The 22,126-nt window shown below is 37.1% G+C and overlaps 2 protein-coding genes across 9 annotated transcripts in view; both read right to left on the reverse strand.

Annotated features, from left to right (window-relative positions):
• The window catches only part of drd4b (dopamine receptor D4b), a 473,608-nt gene that overhangs the window by 278,432 nt on the left and 173,050 nt on the right, over positions 1 to 22,126 (reverse strand). The window lies entirely within an intron of this gene.
• Positions 1 to 22,126, reverse strand: part of csnk2a2a (casein kinase 2, alpha prime polypeptide a) — a 57,484-nt gene that overhangs the window by 20,280 nt on the left and 15,078 nt on the right. For 4 of the 5 annotated variants that reach the window (XM_079806403.1, XM_079806402.1, XM_079806404.1 and 1 more), the window contains 8 exons: positions 21,754 to 21,813; positions 20,822 to 20,905; positions 20,631 to 20,741; positions 19,136 to 19,237; positions 18,949 to 19,049; positions 12,324 to 12,472; positions 9,855 to 9,942; positions 6,467 to 7,197 (listed from right to left, as the gene is read on the reverse strand). In XM_079806403.1, the coding sequence (XP_079662529.1) occupies positions 9,869 to 9,942; positions 12,324 to 12,472; positions 18,949 to 19,049; positions 19,136 to 19,237; positions 20,631 to 20,741; positions 20,822 to 20,905; positions 21,754 to 21,813 (681 nt within the window). In that variant the 3' untranslated portion in view covers positions 6,467 to 7,197; positions 9,855 to 9,868. Of the gene's footprint in view, positions 1 to 6,466; positions 7,198 to 9,854; positions 9,943 to 12,323; positions 12,473 to 18,948; positions 19,050 to 19,135; positions 19,238 to 20,630; positions 20,742 to 20,821; positions 20,906 to 21,753; positions 21,814 to 22,126 lie in introns of those variants that run through there. The other variant, XM_079806405.1, reaches the window with a different exon arrangement.

Genomic DNA, 22,126 nt, shown 5'->3' on the forward strand with positions numbered 1-22,126 from the left:
CTTCCTGCGAATAAGGTCAAAATACCGGCGCGATCATAGATATATACATACAGGGTTCCTACACAATTTTCATTTCAAAATTCCATACTTTTCCAGACTCGAATTTCCAGACTTCCTACAGATTTTTCCGACCATATTTAACTTGTTCTGATAAAATGTTTTCAAATTCAACTGCTAACAAGTGTTACATTCTAAAGATTTAGTATTGGCGTTTTTGCCTTTTATTAGGATAGGAAAGTAGCTAGGCAGGAAGTAAGGCGGGAGAGAGAGGGGGGCGGGATTGGGAAAAGTCCATGAGGCAGGACTCGAACTCGGGTCTCCCGAAGCACAACAGCACTACATGGCGACACACTTACCCACAATGCTATCGGCACCGACAAGTCTGTTACACTCTGAGTCAAAACCTCTATGTAGGCTATCTAATATTTAGAAATCCTATATTAAAATATTGCCTTTTTTGACCTTAACAATCAAAATGCTAAATCAGTCACAATTTTTTTTAAAGGGTTATTAATTTACCCAAAAATTTAATTTCTATCATAATTTACTTACCCTCATGTCATTCTAAACTAATAAGACTTTTGTTAATCTTGGAAATCTTGGACACATGAAGATATTTAAAGGATTAGTTCACCTCAAAATGAAAATGTCCTAATCATTTACTCACCCCAATGCCATCCAAAATGGCAACCAACTCAAAAACTTAATTTATCTTTCACTGAAGAAAGTAAGTCATGGATATCTTGGATGACATTGAGGTGAGTAAATGATTAGGACATTTTCATTGTGGGGTGAACAAGTCCTTTAATAAAGGAACTGAAATCTCTCAGATTTAAAATTTAAAAAATGTTAATATAATAAAGTCTTATGGTTTTGAAAGACATGGGGGTGAATAAATGACAATTTCCATTTTGGGTGTACTATTCCTTTAAGAACTCCACCATCGACTCAAGTGCTGTGTTAACCACTGTTGAACTTTGAAAAGGAAGGAACACAGGTCTGACCTTTACTGCCATAGCTAGGCTACAAGTTTTTAATTCATTGAAAAAAATATTTATTATATACATTTAGAAATTCTTAATTTTATATTTAGAAAATGAAATAGGCACAATAGTCTGGAAACATAAATATTTTTCCATACTTTGATTTATTTTTTCCATACTTTTCCAGACCTGGAAATGACTCAAATCAAATTCCATACTTTTCCAAACCCCGCAGGAACCCTGTACATAGATTCCTCATTAGTGCCAGCGCGGATTGGTTGAATGAGGCATCTACGTATATATATATTAGGGATGTGCAACAGTGGTCGAGTAATCGAGTACTCGAACGTGACAGCGATCATCGATCATGTGAACGATGATCGCCCTGAAAAAAATATATTTGTCTCTTTTTTTATTGGTTATTGCGACGTTTTGCGCGGTAGCTGAGGTCTGATTGGTTAGCGTTATACAGCGCCTCCTGACCGCGGCGAAATAAAGTGAAACTGAGGCGCGCACTGCAGTGATGTCTGGAATAACTGTGATCATTGAATGGTTAGTGCAAGATGTGCAGCGCCAATCTGTTATAGCCTACATAGCATTATAATGAGAACACGATGGAAATATAATGCTGTAAATGATCTGTGCTCAGTTCCCCGTGTATCAGCTGATCCACAGAGAAACTAGCGAGAACACTCAGACTAGCGCGTGAAGTTCATGTGCGCATTCGCGTCCTTTTCTGCAGATGCACATTGTAAGATTACTTTTATGTTTTCTATATCTGATTAATCTAATATAAGAAGCGTTTGGTTGAGCTTAATAAGCTAGAAAAGCGCTGCCGTTATACCGGCTGTTGTTCATTCTCTTCAGTTTCAGCTCAAACGCATATTTCATGCTCGACATGATGGTTTAGAGACGGTCATATTCTTTTTAGATAGGCTATTTCTTTCTCAGAATCATTGATATTAGTAATGCAGCAGTGCTATACTGTTCTCATATTTTTTAACAGTAGGCTATAGACCTAGTTTATTTAAAGGAACTGTATGTAAGAAATGTATTTCAATTAATCATAAAATGGCCCTGATATGTCACTAGACATTAAGAAATCATGTTAATTTCAAATACTTATATCACTGACAACAGTTGTCCGGCCAAGATATTGTCATTTTAAAAGTGAAGTTGCAGCCCTCAACTGATGTTGATGTTGACATGTTGTGTTTTGGCCTGAAGCTCCACCCTCCACCTATCTACCAATCACGAAGTCAGTAGTGTTTCTGCATTTGGGTTGCCAGCTCTGCTCTAGTTACCACAGCTGCAGCTATAAACTTTTTGGATAAACAATGTCTAACATTACGAAACCTAAACGACCTCGTTATGAATCAGAAAAACGTTGTGACAGTGTCCGAAATAAAACCAGGATTTGTATAAGAGATGCCTTTGAAAGATAGAGACGGCTGAAAACGGAGAATAATTTGAAGACTGATGCCAACGTTGCTAATTTTCTCCTGGACAGGTAAGGTTCATCTATGTTTGGCTAACTTGTACTTAATGTAAATGGACATTTCAAATATTCATGACAGTCGAACAAAGTTATGCATGTTCGTGCAAAGTAACGTTAGGTTAGCGCAGATGGAGGAGGTGGGTCATTGAATTGAAAAGGTAACGTTAAGGAATTGTTTGGTAGATAAAAACGGCGAGTCGTCATTGCTAACATTAGTAATGCATTATCAGAGCCCGTTTCTCTGTCATTATGCTGGGACGCTGAGGAAAACAACATTAGCACGCCTATTGCAATGTGAAAACGTATTTGAGACAGTAGCCTAACGTTACCTCGGTAAAAATTATTCCTCATTCGTTCTTCGCATATATAGTGGACAAAACATGCTGCAAGTTGACCTGTATGACCATTGCTATTGTTATTTAGCTTTGCTGTAATTTTACTATAGTATTTTTTCATGTGGGAAGGTACTGTCACACGAGCGTTCATATTTACGATTATATTTGGCTAATCGCCATTAGTAAATGTTTGCCATTCATAATTACTTCATAAAACATCGCTCTTGAAGCATAAACATAATTAACAGAAAGAAAAAAATCTTACTGTGTACGACTCGTCACTTGCCATTGAAAGCTCCTTGTAGCAGCCTCGAGTCAGGGGGAGGCGGAGAGGGGATACACCGCTCTACAGTCATTTGAAAGTGATTGCAGTACCAGTTTTGGCCACAGTCCTACATACAGCTCCTTTAAAGTAGTTTTTCGTTATGAGTTCGAAAACGTGCAGTGATGTCTGTAAACGCTTCCATCATGAATAATACAATTAAGTGCATGATGTGCAGAGTCAATCTGTCAAAGCATTATAATGAGAACACGATTTTAATAAAATGTTGTTTCTGTGTGCTTTCGTTGTCCTTGTATCAGCGTTGTTAAAGGAAGAGCGCATTCAAAATGTTCCGTTTCAAACCCTTCGCCTGTAAAATCTAGCACGCTGAAGTTCACGTGCGCATTCACTTTTGTTTTGATTTATGTCGTAATAGGTTCATAATAATCTTCATATTAATATTGATATAGGGTGCGTTTGGTTGAGTTTATTAACCAGCTAGCAAGCTCTGCAGGGTGGTGTTATTTCACTGTTTCAGCTCAAATGCAATGCTCGATATTACTGACTTGGTTATTTGAGACGGTCATTTTATAAAGATGTTTCTTTTTCAAAGACATTTATGCATCATAATCTAGCAGTTATTTTTTGTTTTATATGTTAATGTTTTCATATACCTGTTTTCATGTCACGTTTGTATTTGTCCACAACCATTTTCATTATCTCAATGAAGGACATGCCCCGCCCCCTGCACATGCCCCGCCCCCTACACATGCCCCGCCCCCTGCACATGCCCCGCCCCTACACATGCCCCGCCCCCTGCACATGCCCCGCCCCTGAGTACTCGAGTACTCGTTTTTGAGACCTTTCGATGATCGAAATGAGAAATTGACAAAAATGCCCATCCCTAATATATATCTATGATCACGCCAGTATTTTGACCTTATTCGCCGGAAGTAATGGCGCTGGGAATACTAGATGACATTCGTCTGATAAGAGGTAAAAAAAATAAATACTGTTGGGTTTCTCGCAGAAACCGATGGTTTCGTGTCTTGAGTCATCAATGTGTCCCACGAGCCACAGGTTTAATAAGGATTCATATGTCTGTGTGTTTTTACTCTCATTGCTCTCATACTCTAAAATATCCCCATTGACATCATTATGATTCCTCATTTAAATCATTCCCGCCCAAGGCATACACAAAATAAAGGGGCGGGGCCTCGTTGAGTTAGTTAGTTAGTGGCAGTTATGGTAAGGGGTGGAACGTTTCTGCTGTTTAAGTCACTTCCGTATCGGCTGAAACTGCGGGAGGTGCCGCTTGGCTTTAATACATAGGGCAAATGTTCTTAACGGACCGATAACATTAAAAATGAACATATCGGCCGATACCGATATGGTGGCCGATATATCGTGCATCCCTAGTTCTAACCACAAGTTGACCGCCATCGTTCAAACCACACAACTTTGTGATGCTGTTTGCGAATGTTTGTTGGAACTATGGTTTCAAACACAGACGGAACTTGCGACCATATTTGGCTAACGATGCTTTTGGGACACGCCCCCGTTTAGTTCCTGTCTCTATGAAGCCCCTCCTTCTGAAAAGCACAATGCGCTCTGATTGGTCGGCTGGAGCAGTGTGCGGTCAAGCGTTTCGAGCGCGTTTGGGAAATGTCCCGTCCCTTAACATAACCGCCAGTTTCAAACCACTACTAACTAACTCAACGAGGCCCCGCCCCTTTATTTTGTGTATGCCTTGGGCGGGAATTATTTAAATGAGGAATATTATGACGTGTTCGTTCATGGAAGAAAACTCAAGACTATAATAGTTCAGAAACTGATACGCGCTAATATAGAGAATCAGTTGATGATCAGGTTTGGAGTTTAATAGTTATCGACGAAGGAAAATCGGTGATGCTGCCTTTGCAAATTATGCGCCAAAACTATGGAACACGCTACCATTAGATATTAGGAAAGCTAGTACACTTAGTATTTTTAAAAGTAAGCTAAAAACGTATCTTTTTATCTTGGCATTTAATTAGTTAGGCCTACTCCAAATTATGCTTATAATCAATTATGTCTTATTTTTTAGTATTTCTTGTCAGATATGCTGTGTAATTATTATTATTATTATTTTCTCCCCTAATCATATGTTTTGTATTTTATTCTGTATGTTGCATTTGACCTTTTTATTTCTTATGTTTGATAGATGTTTTTATTGAACATTATGTTTGCTATTGTGAGGAACTGAAAACCACTGACCATTGCCCAACACACACCTGCTCTAAAGTCAATAGTGCAGTATTTGTGTGTTATTTAAAGAGTGTGTTAGTAATATGAGCCTATACACTTCGCTTATTACACACAGGGGCGCGCAGCAGCACACACGCCAAATTACATTACAATGTAAAAGATTACTATTGTGTACATAAAGATAAAAATGCCAACATGTGGACATAATGGATAGTCATTGCATGTATCAAGTAATGACGAATGAAATTGGCGACTTATTTAACCAATACACACGTGTTTAAACTGACTCGTCAGGGTGAGGGTGTCTATATTCCTCCAGGTAAATAGTGAATCCACCATGGTGTGAGCATAATTGGCTTTCAAAGGGAAAGGGAGATGAGACTCTGATTGGTTTATTGCAAGTTACGCCCAAAACACACCCATGAGCCAATAAGAGACGAGGGACGAGCCTTTTGGACCATGCGCTGGACCTTTTTCCCGTCGTTAAACTAGCAAAAGTGGATTCGGACACAACGGTTTCTGCAGGATTTTTGAAGGTAAATTTAAGACCATTTAAAGAAAATTGAAGGGAACAACACGTCAGTATGTTCTCTAAATTAACAACACTTCAAATTTTGAAAATACAATTTCCAACAGATCTGCATGACTTTAACTTATTTTGCACAAAAAAAACACTTAAAGTTTGAGACGAGTCTTGTGAAAGTGATCTTATGATTAAAACAAGAGCAAATATCTGCCAATGAGTTTATAAAATCAACTTAATTCAAAAGTTATTTTCATACCCAATGACAGATATTTGTTCTTGTTTTAAGCATAAACTCACTAAATTTTCTCAGAAGACATCTTAATTTCTTCATCTCAAGTAAATGTCAGATGTTTGTACTGGAAAACAAACTTTTTTTTTTGCAGTTCATGCAATTTAATTTCACAAATAAATGTAGGGCCCCATTAATTTATTTTTTGTTTTATAGTTTATTCAGTTTAAATTTTTCTAGGCTCTGTTTTAATGGCTAGATAAAATTGTATTAACCAAAAAGCATGTCTAATTAATTGAAATCATGAAAAAGACAATTTAACAGCAATTTATTGAAAAGTTTAACAAAAAATAATTGTTTTAGGGCCCTACTTTTTCTTTTTTCTTAAATAACGTCTTTAACTTTTATTCCATTTTTATGAATGGATTCTGCAGTTCCGTCCATGTTTTCAGCCCTAATTTAATGCCATGATATTGCATTTAAGAACTTAAATTGTGGAAAGTCAAGGACCCGCGGAAACCAGAAAAGTGCACCTGCATGGCCATGCGCTCAGATCATTAAAATAGGGTCCCAAGTAACAACTCAAACATACTGTTAAAATCATGGGTAAAAAAAAAACATGTCAGACTGATTAAAAACAGTTTCATTTAATATATCTTATTTTCAATAAATTGCAGTAAAGCCTCCATACCTGACAATACTATAGTTTATAATCTGAGCTCATATCAGCAGGGCAAGTCATTGAACAACACAATCTTCCAGTACATAATGCAACCAGGATCAGGAGCCTCCATCAATCATCTATAGCCTGAGAATCATGGGGAAAGAGCAGGCATTCTTTCCCTCTCATTACATTATAGCTTAATTCAGTGTTGTTCCAAAAATGAAATGGAGATGTCCAACTCAAAAGGGTGGGGGGGGAAACACCAGTTTGGTACCTATATAACGATGGCAAGCAGCACTAATACAAAGTGAATGTAGGAGAAGGACTACAGCCCATTGTGTTCATTCTGTACAAGTCTTGTGTTGCTTAATAACTTCTTGCTCCAGTAAACTGAAGCTTCACACCTGAAAGGCAGCATGTCTCTGCACGACATGTTGAGGTAAAAAGGTTTTCCTAGAAGAGAGATTCTAAATTAATGAATGATATTATTTAATAAAAACATTTTAGGCAAGTCAAAAATAGTGTTCTGGATGTAGGGGTGTGCGATATAGACCGTTGTTGTTTTAACGATATGCGATCTGACTAGGTCCCTCACTTTACAAAAACACACTAGAGAGAGAGCACACATACACTACGGGATGTAGTCTAGTAGGTTAGACTAGCGCACTTAAGAGTGCACATGTTCACTGTCATTTACTCTATTAAAATGCATTTATAAAGAAGATTGGCTCTCAACGACTCACTCATTAAGACTCATTCCTGAATTAATCAGTTGTTTGAATCTCAACGACTCATTAAGACTCATTCCTGATTGAATCGAACGTTTGAATCTCAATGACTCACTCATTAAGACTCATTCCTGAATGAATCAGCCGTTGAATCTCAATGACTCACTCATTAAGACTCATTCCTGAATGAATCAGCCGTTGAATCTCAATGACTCATTGCTGAATGAATCAACCATTTGAATCTCAACGACTCACTCATTAAGACTCATTCCTGAATTAATCAGTTGTTTGAATCTCAACGACTCATTAAGACTCATTCCTGATTGAATCGAACGTTTGAATCTCAATGACTCACTCATTAAGACTCATTCCTGAATGAATCAGCCGTTGAATCTCAATGACTCACTCATTAAGACTCATTCCTGAATGAATCAGCCGTTGAATCTCAATGACTCATTGCTGAATGAATCAACCGTTTGAATCTCAACGACTCACTCATTAAGACTCATTCCTGAATGAATCAGCCGTTGAATCTCAATGACTCATTCCTGGTTGAATCAACCGTTTGAATCTCAACGACTCACTCATTAAGACTCATTCCTGAATGAATCAGCCGTTGAATCTCAATGACTCACTCATTAAGACTCATTCCTGATTGAATCGAACATTTGAATCTCAATGACTCACTCATTAAGACTCATTCCTGAATGAATCAGCCGTTGAATCTCAATGACTCACTCATTAAGACTCATTCCTGAATGAATCAGCCGTTGAATCTCAATGACTCATTCCTGATTGAATCAACCGTTTGAATCTCAACGACTCACTCATTAAGACTCATTCCTGAATGAATCAGCCGTTGAATCTCAATGACTCACTCATTAAGACTCATTCCTGATTGAATCGAACGTTTGAATCTCAATGACTCACTCATTAAGACTCATTCCTGAATTAATCGGCCGTTTGGATCTCAATGACTCACTCATTAAGACTCATTCCTGAATGACTCAGCCGTTGAATCTCAATGACTCACTCATTAAGACTCATTCCTGAATTAATCGGCCGTTTGGATCTCAATGACTCACTCATTAAGACTCATTCCTGAATTAATCGGCCGTTTAGATCTCAATGACTCACTCATTAAGACTCATTCCTGAATTAATCGGCCGTTTGGATCTCAATGACTCACTCATTAAGACTCATTCCTGAATTAATCGGCCGTTTAGATCTCAATGACTCACTCATTAAGACTCATTCCTGAATTAATCGGCCGTTTGAATCTCAATGACTCACTCATTAAGACTCATTCCTGAATTAATCGGCCGTTTGGATATCAATGACTCACTCATTAAGACTCATTCCTGAATTAATCGGCCGTTTGGATCTCAATGACTCACTCATTAAGACTCATTCCTGAATTAATCGGCCGTTTGGATATCAATGACTCACTCATTAAGACTCATTGCTGAATTAATCGGCCGTTTGGATCTCAATGACTCACTCATTAAGACTCATTGCTGAATTAATCAGCCGTTTGAATCTCAAAGACTCATTGCTGAATGAATCAACCGTTTGAATCTCAACGACTCACTCATTAAGACTCGTTCCTGAATGAATCAGCCGTTGAATCTCAATGACTCACTCATTAAGACTCATTCCTGAATAAATCAGCCGTTTGAATCTCAAAGACTCATTGCTGAACGAATCAACCGTTTGAATCTCAATGACTCCCTAATTAAGACTCATTCCTGAATGAATCAGCCATTTGAATCTCAATGACTCCCTAATTAAGACTCATTCCTGAATGAATCAGCCATTTGAATCTCAATGACTCCCTAATTAAGACTCATTCCTGAATGAATTAGCCGTTTGAATCTCATTCCTGGATGAATCAGCCGTTTGAATCTCAATGACTCACTCATTAACAGTGACTTGCTGACTTGCTTTAATTTCACATTTAAAGTATCTTTTCATTTTCAAAATTTTCATTTTCATTCTTTTCAAATTATCAATATTCAACATTTTATGTATAAAACATCAAATAGATGTTTCAATAAATAAAAAATTTATCTGTAACAGCCCTATTGTGTCTTATTATTCTAATTGAATGTATTGATTAAATGTAAGAATGACACAAAAGATGACGCATACATTTAATTAGGTTTAAAAATGCCCAAAAGCTGATTCGTGTCACTGCTGTGAACTGATCTCCACACAAAATATGAAGATTATCTAAACCTTTAGGAGTAGGTACCATCACAATAAACACACTCGGCAAAATAGCGTCTAATTATCGCATTCGATAATTAACAAATTGACAAGATATCAAGATATAATTTGTCAATATCGCACACCCCTAACTGGATGTTACATCGTTCTTACCTGCTTTTAGCCCATCATGTTGTGGTTGAGCTGCTTATTGCCAGAGCGCCTTCTGAGTTTGACAGAGGCTGTCCCTTCAGCACAGGATCTACGGAGAAACGGCAACATCTTCACGAGACTAGAATACTGGAACTAGCGATACATATATAGGTGATTATATACTAGGGCTGGGTAAAAAAAATGTAGATTTCTCGATTTTAATCAAAACAATATCGATTTTTAAATCCCAATAATCGATTGGTCTATTTTTTTTAACGAAATTCAAAAACATAAATACCGTTTTGGCGCTGTGGCGTGAGATCAGATCAAGAGAACCAGCAGCGCTGAGCAAACATGAACATATCTTCTTTTTCGCATTAAAAACAGTAACAGCGCGAAATAAACATGAATAAGCATCTGAAAGTGTGTTAAAGATACAGGACAACTTACCGAAATCCGTATCAAGTCACATAGAATAGCTCAATCTGTGTTTCAACCGCAGAAAGATGTAGGTAAAACGGCTTACAAGTAAACAATGTCACGTCATTTACCTCAGAAAAATCATATCCAGTTTCCATAAACTCGTTAGTCAGCTAGAAAAATTAACTCTAGAGACGAGGATTTTGCTAATTATATGCACAACATTACATAGGCTATTCATTGTCAATGTTTTTCAATATTTAATAAATCTGGCAAGTTTTTATGACACCGTTTAAATGTTTATATTTCAAAAAACTAATTGGAGTAGAATTATGATTATGTAATTGTAAAGTTAATATTATAACTTTATTATTATATTTTAAAAAAAAACTATTTAGTGTCATTTAAGTGTTTGTATACAAATCAGTTAATTTTTACCTTCAATATTAGTAGGCTAATGTATCAACTGACTCCCATAGTTTACAACATTAGGTCAGAAATTAGTTTTCCTTGAGAAAATTTTCCATGTATTATACCGGATACATATCCAAAATAATCGATATTGGATTGAATCGAAAATCGAAAGCTTGTGAATCGAAATTGAATCGAATTGTGAAATTTGTGTCAATACCCAGCCCTATTATATACAGGGGTTGGACAACGAAACGGAAACACTGGCCATTATAGTGTTGGAGGTTTCTTCACTGGGGGCTTGACATTAACATTGAAACATGAATTTTATTGAAGTCTTGCACATTGCGCATTACAACCAATCACACGTGATTCTGTTGAGTTCATGAATGCAACGTCTAATAATCAGAGGCGTTCGGAAACGCCGGAGTTGTTCACTCACTGAAATCTGCACTAGGGATGGCTCGATACCACAATTTTGTCTTCGGTACGGTACCACAATCTAATACCGAAGTACCGATATTAAATCGATACCATACAGGGTCTGAATTTTGATGCGGGTATTGCGCATAATTTTACTCACTCTCGCAAGTTTTGGGTTTTTGAAGCGGGAAATTACCGCAAATGTTAATTATTAAATTAATCAACAAAGATTGTCACATCAATCAGTCATTTGGAAACTTTTTTGTAAGTAATTTCAGCATTACACCTCATCGCACCTGCACCATAAAAGCAATTTGCGCGCTCAGATTCAACACTTGCGGGACAACTGACGGAAATCACTGCCCACGTCTTTTTAAACCTCGCCAATTTGAACATGCAAGCGATTTTATAGCATTTCGTAACACATATGGGATGAGAGCTCTTTAAGAGAGTTTTCTTTCCGCTCATGCCAACAACAAACACACACACACACGCCTAAAGAGCTCGCGCATTCCAAATTAAGTTGTTTTTCCTCAGTCAAATACACACAAAATTATGTCAAAAATGTCAATCTTTAGTGAGTAGTTACATAAACACAGTTGGGTATGTCTTTCGCGGATGTAAATAGTGTAATAGTATGCGTGCAAATATTATGAGGTCTAAACATCACTGGTTGAAACGAACGCTGGAGATTTCTTTATATTTAAACAATACGATCTTATGTATGTGCGTTAATCAGTGTTAAAAGAAAAAAGTCTAAATTAGATGGTTAGAATTATGCACTCACCTGTCGATCTCTTAATGTCTTACAAGACAGGAATTAAGTGGCAGATGCTTGGCAAGGTTTGATGGTTCTTCAGCAGTTTTATAAGCAAAGTAATTCCAAATTTCACGTCTACTCTCTTTATTAATGAGTTTTGTGCGTGTTGAGTGAGATTCAACTGCTGTATTCATCTTGTTCTGTTGCCACATTTGCCGGTTTCACGTCAGTTTGGGTAGCGCGCTGCCACCTAGCGGTGAACTTAGGAACAGCAGCATATACCGAAATGAGCAAAATCATGATATCGTACCGTTTTAAATAAAATATATACCGGTATTTTTCCAGTACCGGTATACCGCGCATCCCTAATCTGCACTCATCATAAACAGCAGAGATGAACCATTACACCTCTAATATATATAAATTAATAACTTGAGAAATGAATAAATCACAGTAAAGAAAGAAAGTTGGCTCACAAAAGTAGGGGTGCTCCATGGCCTCCTGGGCAGTCAGTCTCTGTTGATGATCGTAACGCAGGAGTTTATCCAGCATATCCAGAGCTTCTGGGCTCACCAAGTGCTGATTCTCTGGCTGAACAAAGTTCTCCCAGCGCTTGCGCGTCTGCCTGAAGATGTAGGAGATTTCAACATTAAAACAGTCTAGCAATTAAAAGTCAATTTAGAAAATATACAGCTGTGTGTATAGAGACAGAGCGACACGCGTCATAATCTGAAAACAATCCAACGCTCTCCATTGACTTTGCATTGCGTGAAGCAGCATCCTTGTCATTTTGGACTTAAAACAGAAAAAAGAACAATGTCTAAAAGCGGATATGTGACAAAGTGTACAGCAAACAAGCTAAACAAAACCCACAACCAAATACCCAGACGTTTTTATAAGCTGTTGATCCAAAAAACGAGCGTTTAAGGACAAAAAAGTTAATACAGGCCTTTGAGACATGTTATATTACACTGAGAAGTACACACACTAGAGGGGAATGTAATCAGAGACAGGAAATATCATATATAAAACTGACATTTGGATATTTGACTTAACAGTGACAACATATATACTGCACACATAGACATACTGAGACACACTGAGTGTCAGGATCCCAAAATGTCCCCATTCTTCAGCTGAAGCGTCACGTTTTACTGCCTTTATCCATTTTTGTCTCCTTAAACTCTCGTTTTTTTGGGTCGACAGCTTATAAAAACTTATTTCTGTGTTGTTTAGCTTGTTTGCTGTACACTTTGTCACATATCCGCTTTCAGACATTGTTCAGTTTTGTGTTATAAGTCCGAAATGACAAGGATGCAGCCTCACGCTATGCAAAGTCAATGGAGAGCGTTGGATTGTTTTCCCCCCCGGTGTGGGCGTGGCCTAAATACGCTCTGTCTCTATAGCAAATTAGGGCGGTGCGATTAATCGTATTTTAATTTAAATGTTTACGGCAGTGATATTTTACATAACAGGCTATTTTTATCATTTGAATACTAGGCTTGCTGTGATAGTCGGTGTTCAGGTGAAACACCGGTTACATCACTTGCCCACCGTGGCACCGTCGTTTTGATTTTTATAGTAATAAAATAATTTAGTTCAGTTAGAGAAAAGACAACGTGTCTGCTCAATACAGCACAAGCCGAATGAGAGTCTCAGCACAAACGCAGCAGGAGTCAGATCTCATTCATCCTGTCCTATCATTGTCCTATTTTACCGTTCTCTCTCTCACACACACACACACATTATATATAAGTACACTGAAAAATTAAATTAAGCATAATTAATGTGCTCGTTTAAATAATTTAAATTTAGTTTTTTTATTTTAATTTTAAAAAATGAATTGGTTTTATGGGAATTGCATGTGTTTTTGTTTAAATTGAGATCAAATAAATTGATTGCGACCACTTACGATACATTCAACAAATTTTTTTCAGTGTATATAAATCCTTTTATTATTTACCATGCTGTTAATTTTCTATAAGGTATTTGATTGGCTTAGAATTATAAACATTGTTCCACTCTTTCCAATTCCACTGATTGCTGGCTTGTCTATTTAATTGGTGGTTTGAAAGTTGTGTTTAATGCAACAAACATGATCCCTGCACGATCTGATCTATAGCGTCTTAAGTCACTGTCATCCATCGTCTGCAACACATTTCTTCTCCCTCTTCGTCTTTCTGCCATTTTCTCCACTGCTAAAGAAACTCTTAAGCCTCTTAAAAGTCCTCGTCTGTGCTCTTAACAAATTGACCTTAAGACCTTCGTTACAAATCAAATTCACAATAAGTAGTAGAGAAGTTAATTTGCGAGTGGTTGCGTTTGGCAACAAACGGAGTCTCGAGAACATGCGCTGGAAACTTGCACATTAAAAAAAAAAGAAACAGAGCTTGCGTCGCGTCCACCGTTTGAACGCAAGAGGATCTCCAGATATAGAGCTGAGTAGAAAAAAAGATATCAATGGGTCTGTCCAGTAACTCATGATGAACCTCAGGCAAACTGCACACTTTGTCAGTCTGAGCAACTGAAATGCTTCTCTGCACACACATCCGTGCTTCTAAAGGTATAGGCCTATTGTTTTTTTAAATGGATAATATATTTATATAATATTCCATACATTCTCAGAGCTTGGCAGACAGAATTATATATTTTTAGACAGGTTAATTAATAGATTATAGCCTAATTAATGTTACTAGTGTTGTTTTCGTCAACGAAAAGTATGACTAAATATCGTCGTCAACGAACCTTTATAACGTGACGAAAACGAGACGAGACGCAACGTAAATGCTGGTCATGTGACGATGAAGAATAAAAACGAGACTAAATGTGGTTCACAAAATAAAAACTATGCTAAAATGTCTCTTCATTTTCGTTGACGAAAATGAGACGAGACGAAAAGTCGCGTTTTTATTATTATTTTGCAGTATTTTTGTGCGTCTCATTCAGGGGCTGCATCAGGGCGCACTGCTCAGACGCAGGCGATATCGCTCTCTTCAAGCCCCACTCGCGCGGCGTTTTAGAAGATTTAGCTCCGGTGAGTGAACGAGACCGATGGGCGGCAGTCGGGGTTCTTAAGCACTATTCGGACGGTAATTATTTGTCCAGCGGTCGTAAGGTGTCTTTATCATTTACAGGGGCTAGTCAGTGATTTTATTGTCGTCTTAATCCAGAATATCAGTGTTTTTCTCCCACCACCCGTGTAAAAATCTCCGGCCGAATGACCTAAATTACTGTTTGACAAACACCAAGGTCGTGTGGTGCCGTCTGAATCCACATCTCTGAGTTTTCAATAATATATAACTTCAGAATTCACGGTTTATATCCTTTTTGGCCACTGCAGAGCACCGTGCGGCTGTGCTTCGCTGTTATTTGGATGCATTTGAAAGATCTAGACTTGTATTACTGAAATGCTGGCAAGTATTTACAAGAGCAAGATATTTCATCACCGCTCAAAAAAAGAAAGAAAAGCACGTAAACATTTGAAATGGGCCGTTATAACGGCAGCAATTAGATATGTTAAAATAACCGCAGCATTATGATTACCTCATAAGCGAATAAGAGGCTGTATTCAATTATTTCCGCACATTTCCATGTGGAATAAAATTACATCCTTTATTTTGAGATAAAATACAAGACAGAAAAACATTTTAACTATAATGTGGGTCTAATTTTAAACAGATTTAAAGAATTAAATAATAATTTGGATATTATTTTCCTATTATTAAATTAAATTAAATTAAATTAAATATGCATTTATTCTTATTAAGACATTTGGAAAAACGTATTACATTGAAGTGGAAAATAAAACGGGTGTTGTGGAAATTGATGGGGAGAAATGTGGCCACAAAAATCACAGGAAAAAACACCATGAACCTTAAGAGACATCTCAATGTTTTTATTTATTTATTTAAATGTATGTGTGTATACTTCTAACATGTTTAGTTGGTAAAATAAATATGTTGTAACTTCAAATCAGAGCGTCTTCCGTGTCTGGAATGGATGTATTCTTGAGTCTATAAGGTAACAATAATATAATAAGATAACATTGTTTGAAATGGGTTTGGCTAAAAGAAGATTTTGGTTTTGTCTATAATATGTACTTATACTATATTGACTGGGTTAAATAGAATTGCATTACTAAAAAGAGACTAAAATACAATTTTCATTGACTAAAACTTGACAAAAATGTCATCAGTTATCGTCGACTAAAACTAGACGAAAATAGCCATAGATAATTCTGACTAAAATAAGACTAAAATGCTCAGACTTTTAGTCAACTAAAACTTGACTAGACTAAAAATAGTATGACTATGACTAAAACTAATAAAAACTAAAATGACAGCTTGACACAAAGACTAGACTAAAACTAAAATTAAAACAGGCCGCCAAAAACAACACTAAATGTTACTATTAATGTATCATTTTAATCATACATAATAAATAATCCTGCCATATAAAAGTTTGACAGAATTATTAAAAGAATATTTAGATAAAATGGGACCAATAATTACATAATAATATAGTCATAATGTAAGTAAATTAATAAAAAATGTAACATTTTTGAATTTCAGAATTGTCAAAAAAGTGATTACTGGTTCAGAATGACTTCTTAAAGGGACAGTTCACCCAAAAATGAAAATTCTGTCATCATTTACTCACCCTTAAGTTGTTCCAAACATGTATACATTTATTTGTTATGTTAAACATATAGGAAGATTCATTCCTACTATGGGAGTCAATGGTGCCCCCAAAGCAGCCTGGGTACAAACTTTCTGCAAAATATCTTCTTTTGTGTTCAGCAGCACAAAGAAACTCATACAGGTTTGAAACATCATGAGGGAGAGTAAATGGTGAGAGAATGTTTTAGTTTTGGGTGAACTATCCCTTTAAAGTGCACCAAATAGACTACTAAAGATTTCTTTAGAAATAAATTAAATAATCAAATGTGAAATAATATACAATTTGATATTGTCGTGAATGGGCGTCCCTTATTTTGCCACACTGAAGGTGGCAACCCTATGTCATCAAAACGCTTCAGAAGATGCCAAAACTAATAGTTTCATCATTTTTCAACCTAAAAATGGAAGCCATAAAAGACCACATATCACCCAAATGCCACATCCATTAATCTGCCCTACTCATTTAATGAAAGGTATATCAGTTCATGGTTTGTGTGTGTATAAGAGAGAAAGAGAAAATGTCAGTATTTCATTGAGACTTGAGATTAAATTACGCGCTCACGGCCTCACTTTGTTTGTAATTAGTCGTTTTGTTCTTATTTTATTACTGGTCTTCTGCAGCTGTTTTGAGGACCTTTTACTTGCATTAATGAACCTTTTGCTGAAGTATCAATAATTATGAAATTTCACTGACATTTAAAATTAGACTTTGATCATATCCCCACCTAATAATCATGATTTCAATATTGACCAAAATAATCATGCTTATGATTTTTGACATAATCGAACAGCCCTACTGAAAACATTCAGCCGAATAAATCACTGAGCAAAACTAGCACACAACATGGAAAAGCTGCAACATATAATGTGGACCGATCTTCATTTGACTGAACCAAGATCTTTTAGTCCATGCTGTTTTCAGTTGATGCATGAACAACTTCATTAAACATTATGTGTAGCTCACTTAAACAAAATCTAGATTGGAGCTTTAGTGTAGGGCTGCAGCTATCGATTCTTTTTGTAATCGATTAATCTAGCACTTAATCGATCGATTAATCGATTAATCGGATACTTTTTTTTCTGTTTTTAAACAACCAAAACAAATAATGCATAACGAAAATGAAAAGCAATTTAATTTATTAATATGCACAACAGATTTCATGCTGTAATCTAGCGCTGACATCAAAGTACATATCTTTTATGTAGATTTCTACACCTGCAGCATTTACCATTAGGCTACTAACAAATAATATATCATATGTGGTGAGCCTATTTGCTATGGTAACCTAGCAACCTGTGTGTGTGTGTGTGTGTGTGTGTGTGTGTGTGTGTGTGTGTGTGTGTGTGTGTGTGTGTGTGTGTGTGTGTGTGTGTGTGTGTGTGTGTGTGTGTGTGTGTGTGTGTGTGTGTGAGTGTGTGAGGCTTCATTGCAGTTTGGTACAGCAGAAATACATACATTCATTTTTAATAGAACGCTGCATTTGGCTTGCATCACTTGCATTGCGGTGCATTTTAGGTGAAGCATCCGTTCGAAAAATCTTGCGTGGCTACATAAAAGTTTAAGCATATGTGATGCATTGCCACGATTGGTCTGACTGGCGCGCGAGAGAGAGAGGAGGGTGCATGTGTGTGTGTGTGTGTGTGTGTGTGTGTGTGTTACTGATTTTCTACTATCAGTTCTGCGCTGCTCTCCACGCGCGATCTTCACGCGAAAAGAGGTCAGCCTTCAGGGCGCGCGCTCGTTGTCAAAGACGCGACACGGCTCAACTCTCCGTGTCACAGAAAAAAGCTGAGCCCTGAACGGATAAGTTTTCCGTATTGTTGTTTTTGAATAGTGCACAACCGCTTCAATGTTCAAACTGGCAAGGCTTTAAAAGCATTTTCTTGACAAACTTTATGAGGATGAGAGTGAAAGCGATCTGGCTTCGGGGGTTGCACGCGCCGCGCACGCGCGCGTGTGTGTGTGTGTGTGTGTGTGTGTGGCAGCTATAAGAACGGTAATCAACTTACATAAACTGTGTAAAACATGCAGTTACTATAGTGATTCTAGGCATCTAGAATCTAAACTAAATTCAAACTGTATCATGCGCTATGGTGTGCTTCCTGAACATTGAACAGCGGTCCGTGTGAATCAGATCCTGCGCGTATAGTGCGCGTCATAGGAATTTAACGAGGCTTCGAGGCAGAATTTTTGCCTCGAGGAATTTTTGTAATCGAGTTAATCGAGTAACTCGATGAATCGTTTCAGCCCTACTTTAGTGTAAACAGATTTTAAAACATATAGTATATCTATAATATCAGCCATTCGACTGATTACAGATCATAACAACTAAACGAATTATCACAAAAATGTCCATATGTGCATCACTAACAGGGAAGAACGTGCACAATGTGAAAAGCACAGTCCATAACTAACACTCACTGGCCAAGCAGATCTTTGAAGCGCGTGTCCAGCTCGATGTGATACTTGTTCAGGTAGCTGAAAAGCTCTTCTGTGCCGAGAACCTTGGCGATTCTGACCAACTGCAGCAAAGATTCCTCTGTTAGTACATTGCATATTTTAGGACTACATATTGCAGTAGTTTTCATAGAAGAATGGCAAGTCGTACCTGGTCATAGTTGTCTTGACCATGGAAAAATGGCTCTTTCTGGAAGATCATACTGGCTAACATACAGCCCAAGCTCCACATGTCCAGGCTGTAGTCATACATCTGCAAATCATTTTGGAGATTTAACTGCAATGTGGGAATAAGTTAACCCATGCCCAGGGCCACACGGAATCTGTGGAGTTTTTTTTAGTGATTTCTGGAATGGTTTTACATGTGTTAAAAAGATATACGAATATTGGAACTGAGAGCATTACAAATAACATAAAATATTCACTTCTTAAACCTCTTAACTGTCACTCTTTTTAAGATCGCCTTTTTTCGTATCATATATTTGAGTAATTATCATAAATTAGGTGTCATTCGAAAGCTTACGAACTCAAAATTCATCCTGTGAAAACCGTTTTGAAATTGGACGTTGCGTTACCATGGAAATTATACTTTAAATTATTCTAGCGGGCTCCTCCCCTAGTGGTCGGCGTCATGTTTTATATTACTACATTTATTTTAACTACTTTATAATCAAAATCTTTTCTAATCTTGACAAAACACATATCGTCGGAAAGGTCTGAGTCTCAAGGTTCCATATTTGGTGACGGTTTTGTGATATTTGGACAGAAATTTACCGGAAAATGCATCAAAAAACAATCAATGGAATTTCAATGACACCCGGTGGCTATTTTTGGTAAAGCGCCCTAAACAAAATCTCATGGGGACTTCAATTTTTGTGATATCAACTTCAAATTTGGAACACAACTTGATTAGACATATGGCTTTGATTTTATAGTAATTTTTGATTAAAACATTTTTGTAAAATATATATTTTATATCAAATAAAACATATTTAGTACAGTATTTTTATTTACAGTTAATTTAAACTTCCATAACTTTTTCATAATTTCATATTTTGAATTGCTTTCACTTCAATAATCTGCCGAGTGTCTGCTTTAAAACAAGACCAAACTTTATATTCCAAAGCATTCTTGAATTTCCTTTAAGTTTGGATCAAAAAAGGGGTTAACTTTTATTTAAGGTTTACAATACAAATCGAAAAGAACAACTGTTTTTTTAAACAAAGCTAGATCTCTCTTATTGTACATCCACTAAAAAATGTAAAAAAAAATTGCTTTATCAATTGTATTGTACATAAATCATTAAATAAACAATTTCATATCATTCAACAATAGAGCAAAATAAATAAATACCTACCGAAGTAAATAAATTAACAATTTTTAATAGCTATAAATAAGTAATTTTTGTAGACAAGTGACATTTCCTTAACTCCTCCGTGGTCAATTTTATTTTAGACATTTTAAAATATCACTCTCTCACTAAAAATTGTCCACACGATTGTGTATGCTTCTCAAATTACGGGCACTACAATCTGCGGAAATCTGCGGAGTGCGCAGATTCAATGTGGCCCTTGCCGTATTGTGCGTTGCATTTTCTCCCATTCATAGTGATATGAGCACACCGTCTTTGATATAACACAACATACCTGATAGTCAACCAGTAGCTCTGGTCCCTTATACGATCTTGAGGCGACCCTGACGTTGTATTCCTGTGCAGGGTGGTAGAACTCAGCAAGACCCCAATCTATAAGCCGCAACTACAAGAAAGACACACAAACTTACCAACATTGATCACAAGCAACAAAAGCAAATCCACAAAGCCGGTAACGGACTTCACCTTTCTCATTTGGTGGTCTATCATGACATTGTGAGGTTTGACGTCCCGATGCATGATGCCCATGCTGTGAGAGTAGTCCAGTGCCTGCAAAGAGACACATGCATACACACTTAAAGGGTTAGTTCACCCAAAAATGAAAATTCTGTCATTAATGACTTCCCCTCATGTCGTTCGACACCCGTCAGACCTCCATTCATCTTCAGACACAAATGAAGATATTTTAGTGTAAATCTGATGCTCTGAAAGGCCTCCATTGGCTCAATGCACTTTTCACTCTCAAGACCCTTAAAAGGCACTAAAGACGTCGTTACAAAGTCCATCTCACTACAGCGGCTCTACAATAACTTTATGAATCGGCGACAATAGTTTTTGTGCGCAAAAAAACCCCTAAATAACGACTTATATAGTGATGACGATTTCAAAACACGGCCTCATGAAGCTTCGAAGCATTATGAATCAGTGAGTCGATTCATGATTCGGATCGCGTGTCAAACCGCTGAAATTTGGCGATTCAAACTGCTGATTCGACTCACTGATTCATAACGCTTCGAAGCTTCATGATGCCGTGTTTTGAAATCGTCATCACTATGTAAGTCGTTATTTAGGGTTTGTTTGCGCACAAAAACTATTGTCGCCGATTCATAAAGTTATTGTAGAACCACTGTAGTGAGATGGACTTTGTAACGACGTCTTTAGTGCCTTTTAAGGGTCTTGAGAGTGTAAAGTGCATTGAGCCAATGGAGGCCTTTCAGAGCCATCAGATTTACACTAAAATATCTTCATTTGTGTTCTGAAGATGAACGGAGGTCTGACGGGTGTCCAACCACATGAGGGTGAGGAATTAATGACAGAATTTTCATTTTTGGGTGAACTAACCCTTTAACACACTCTCCTGCTGAAAACACATGAGAGCGTAATCTCGGCGTGCTCACCTTGAGAAGTTCATACAGGTAAAACCGGATATCAAAGTCTGTTAGTCTCTGATAGAGATCCTACAAATCAGAACAACATCATGTGAGATGATCCACATTTTAAACCAGTGTTTCCTAAAACCCTTGTTGATGAAAAGCTAATACCTTATTTTCTTGACGATAAGCAACTTACATAATGCTATAAACGTCAAGCACACAAAATAGAGTAGGCACAAATATGTGTTAAAAAACAAATAAGTGCCACTAGTGTCACAGAAAGACATGCTTCACCTTTAACCTCCTTAGCTCTGGGACCATTTTTGCGGATATCCGCCTGGATGTGGCCGACCCAGATTGAAAAGCTTCCCATACACACACACAGTGTCTCTAAACA

This window comes from Gobio gobio, assembly GCF_949357685.1.
Source record: "Gobio gobio genome assembly, chromosome: 2".
NCBI lineage: Eukaryota > Metazoa > Chordata > Actinopteri > Cypriniformes > Gobionidae > Gobio > Gobio gobio.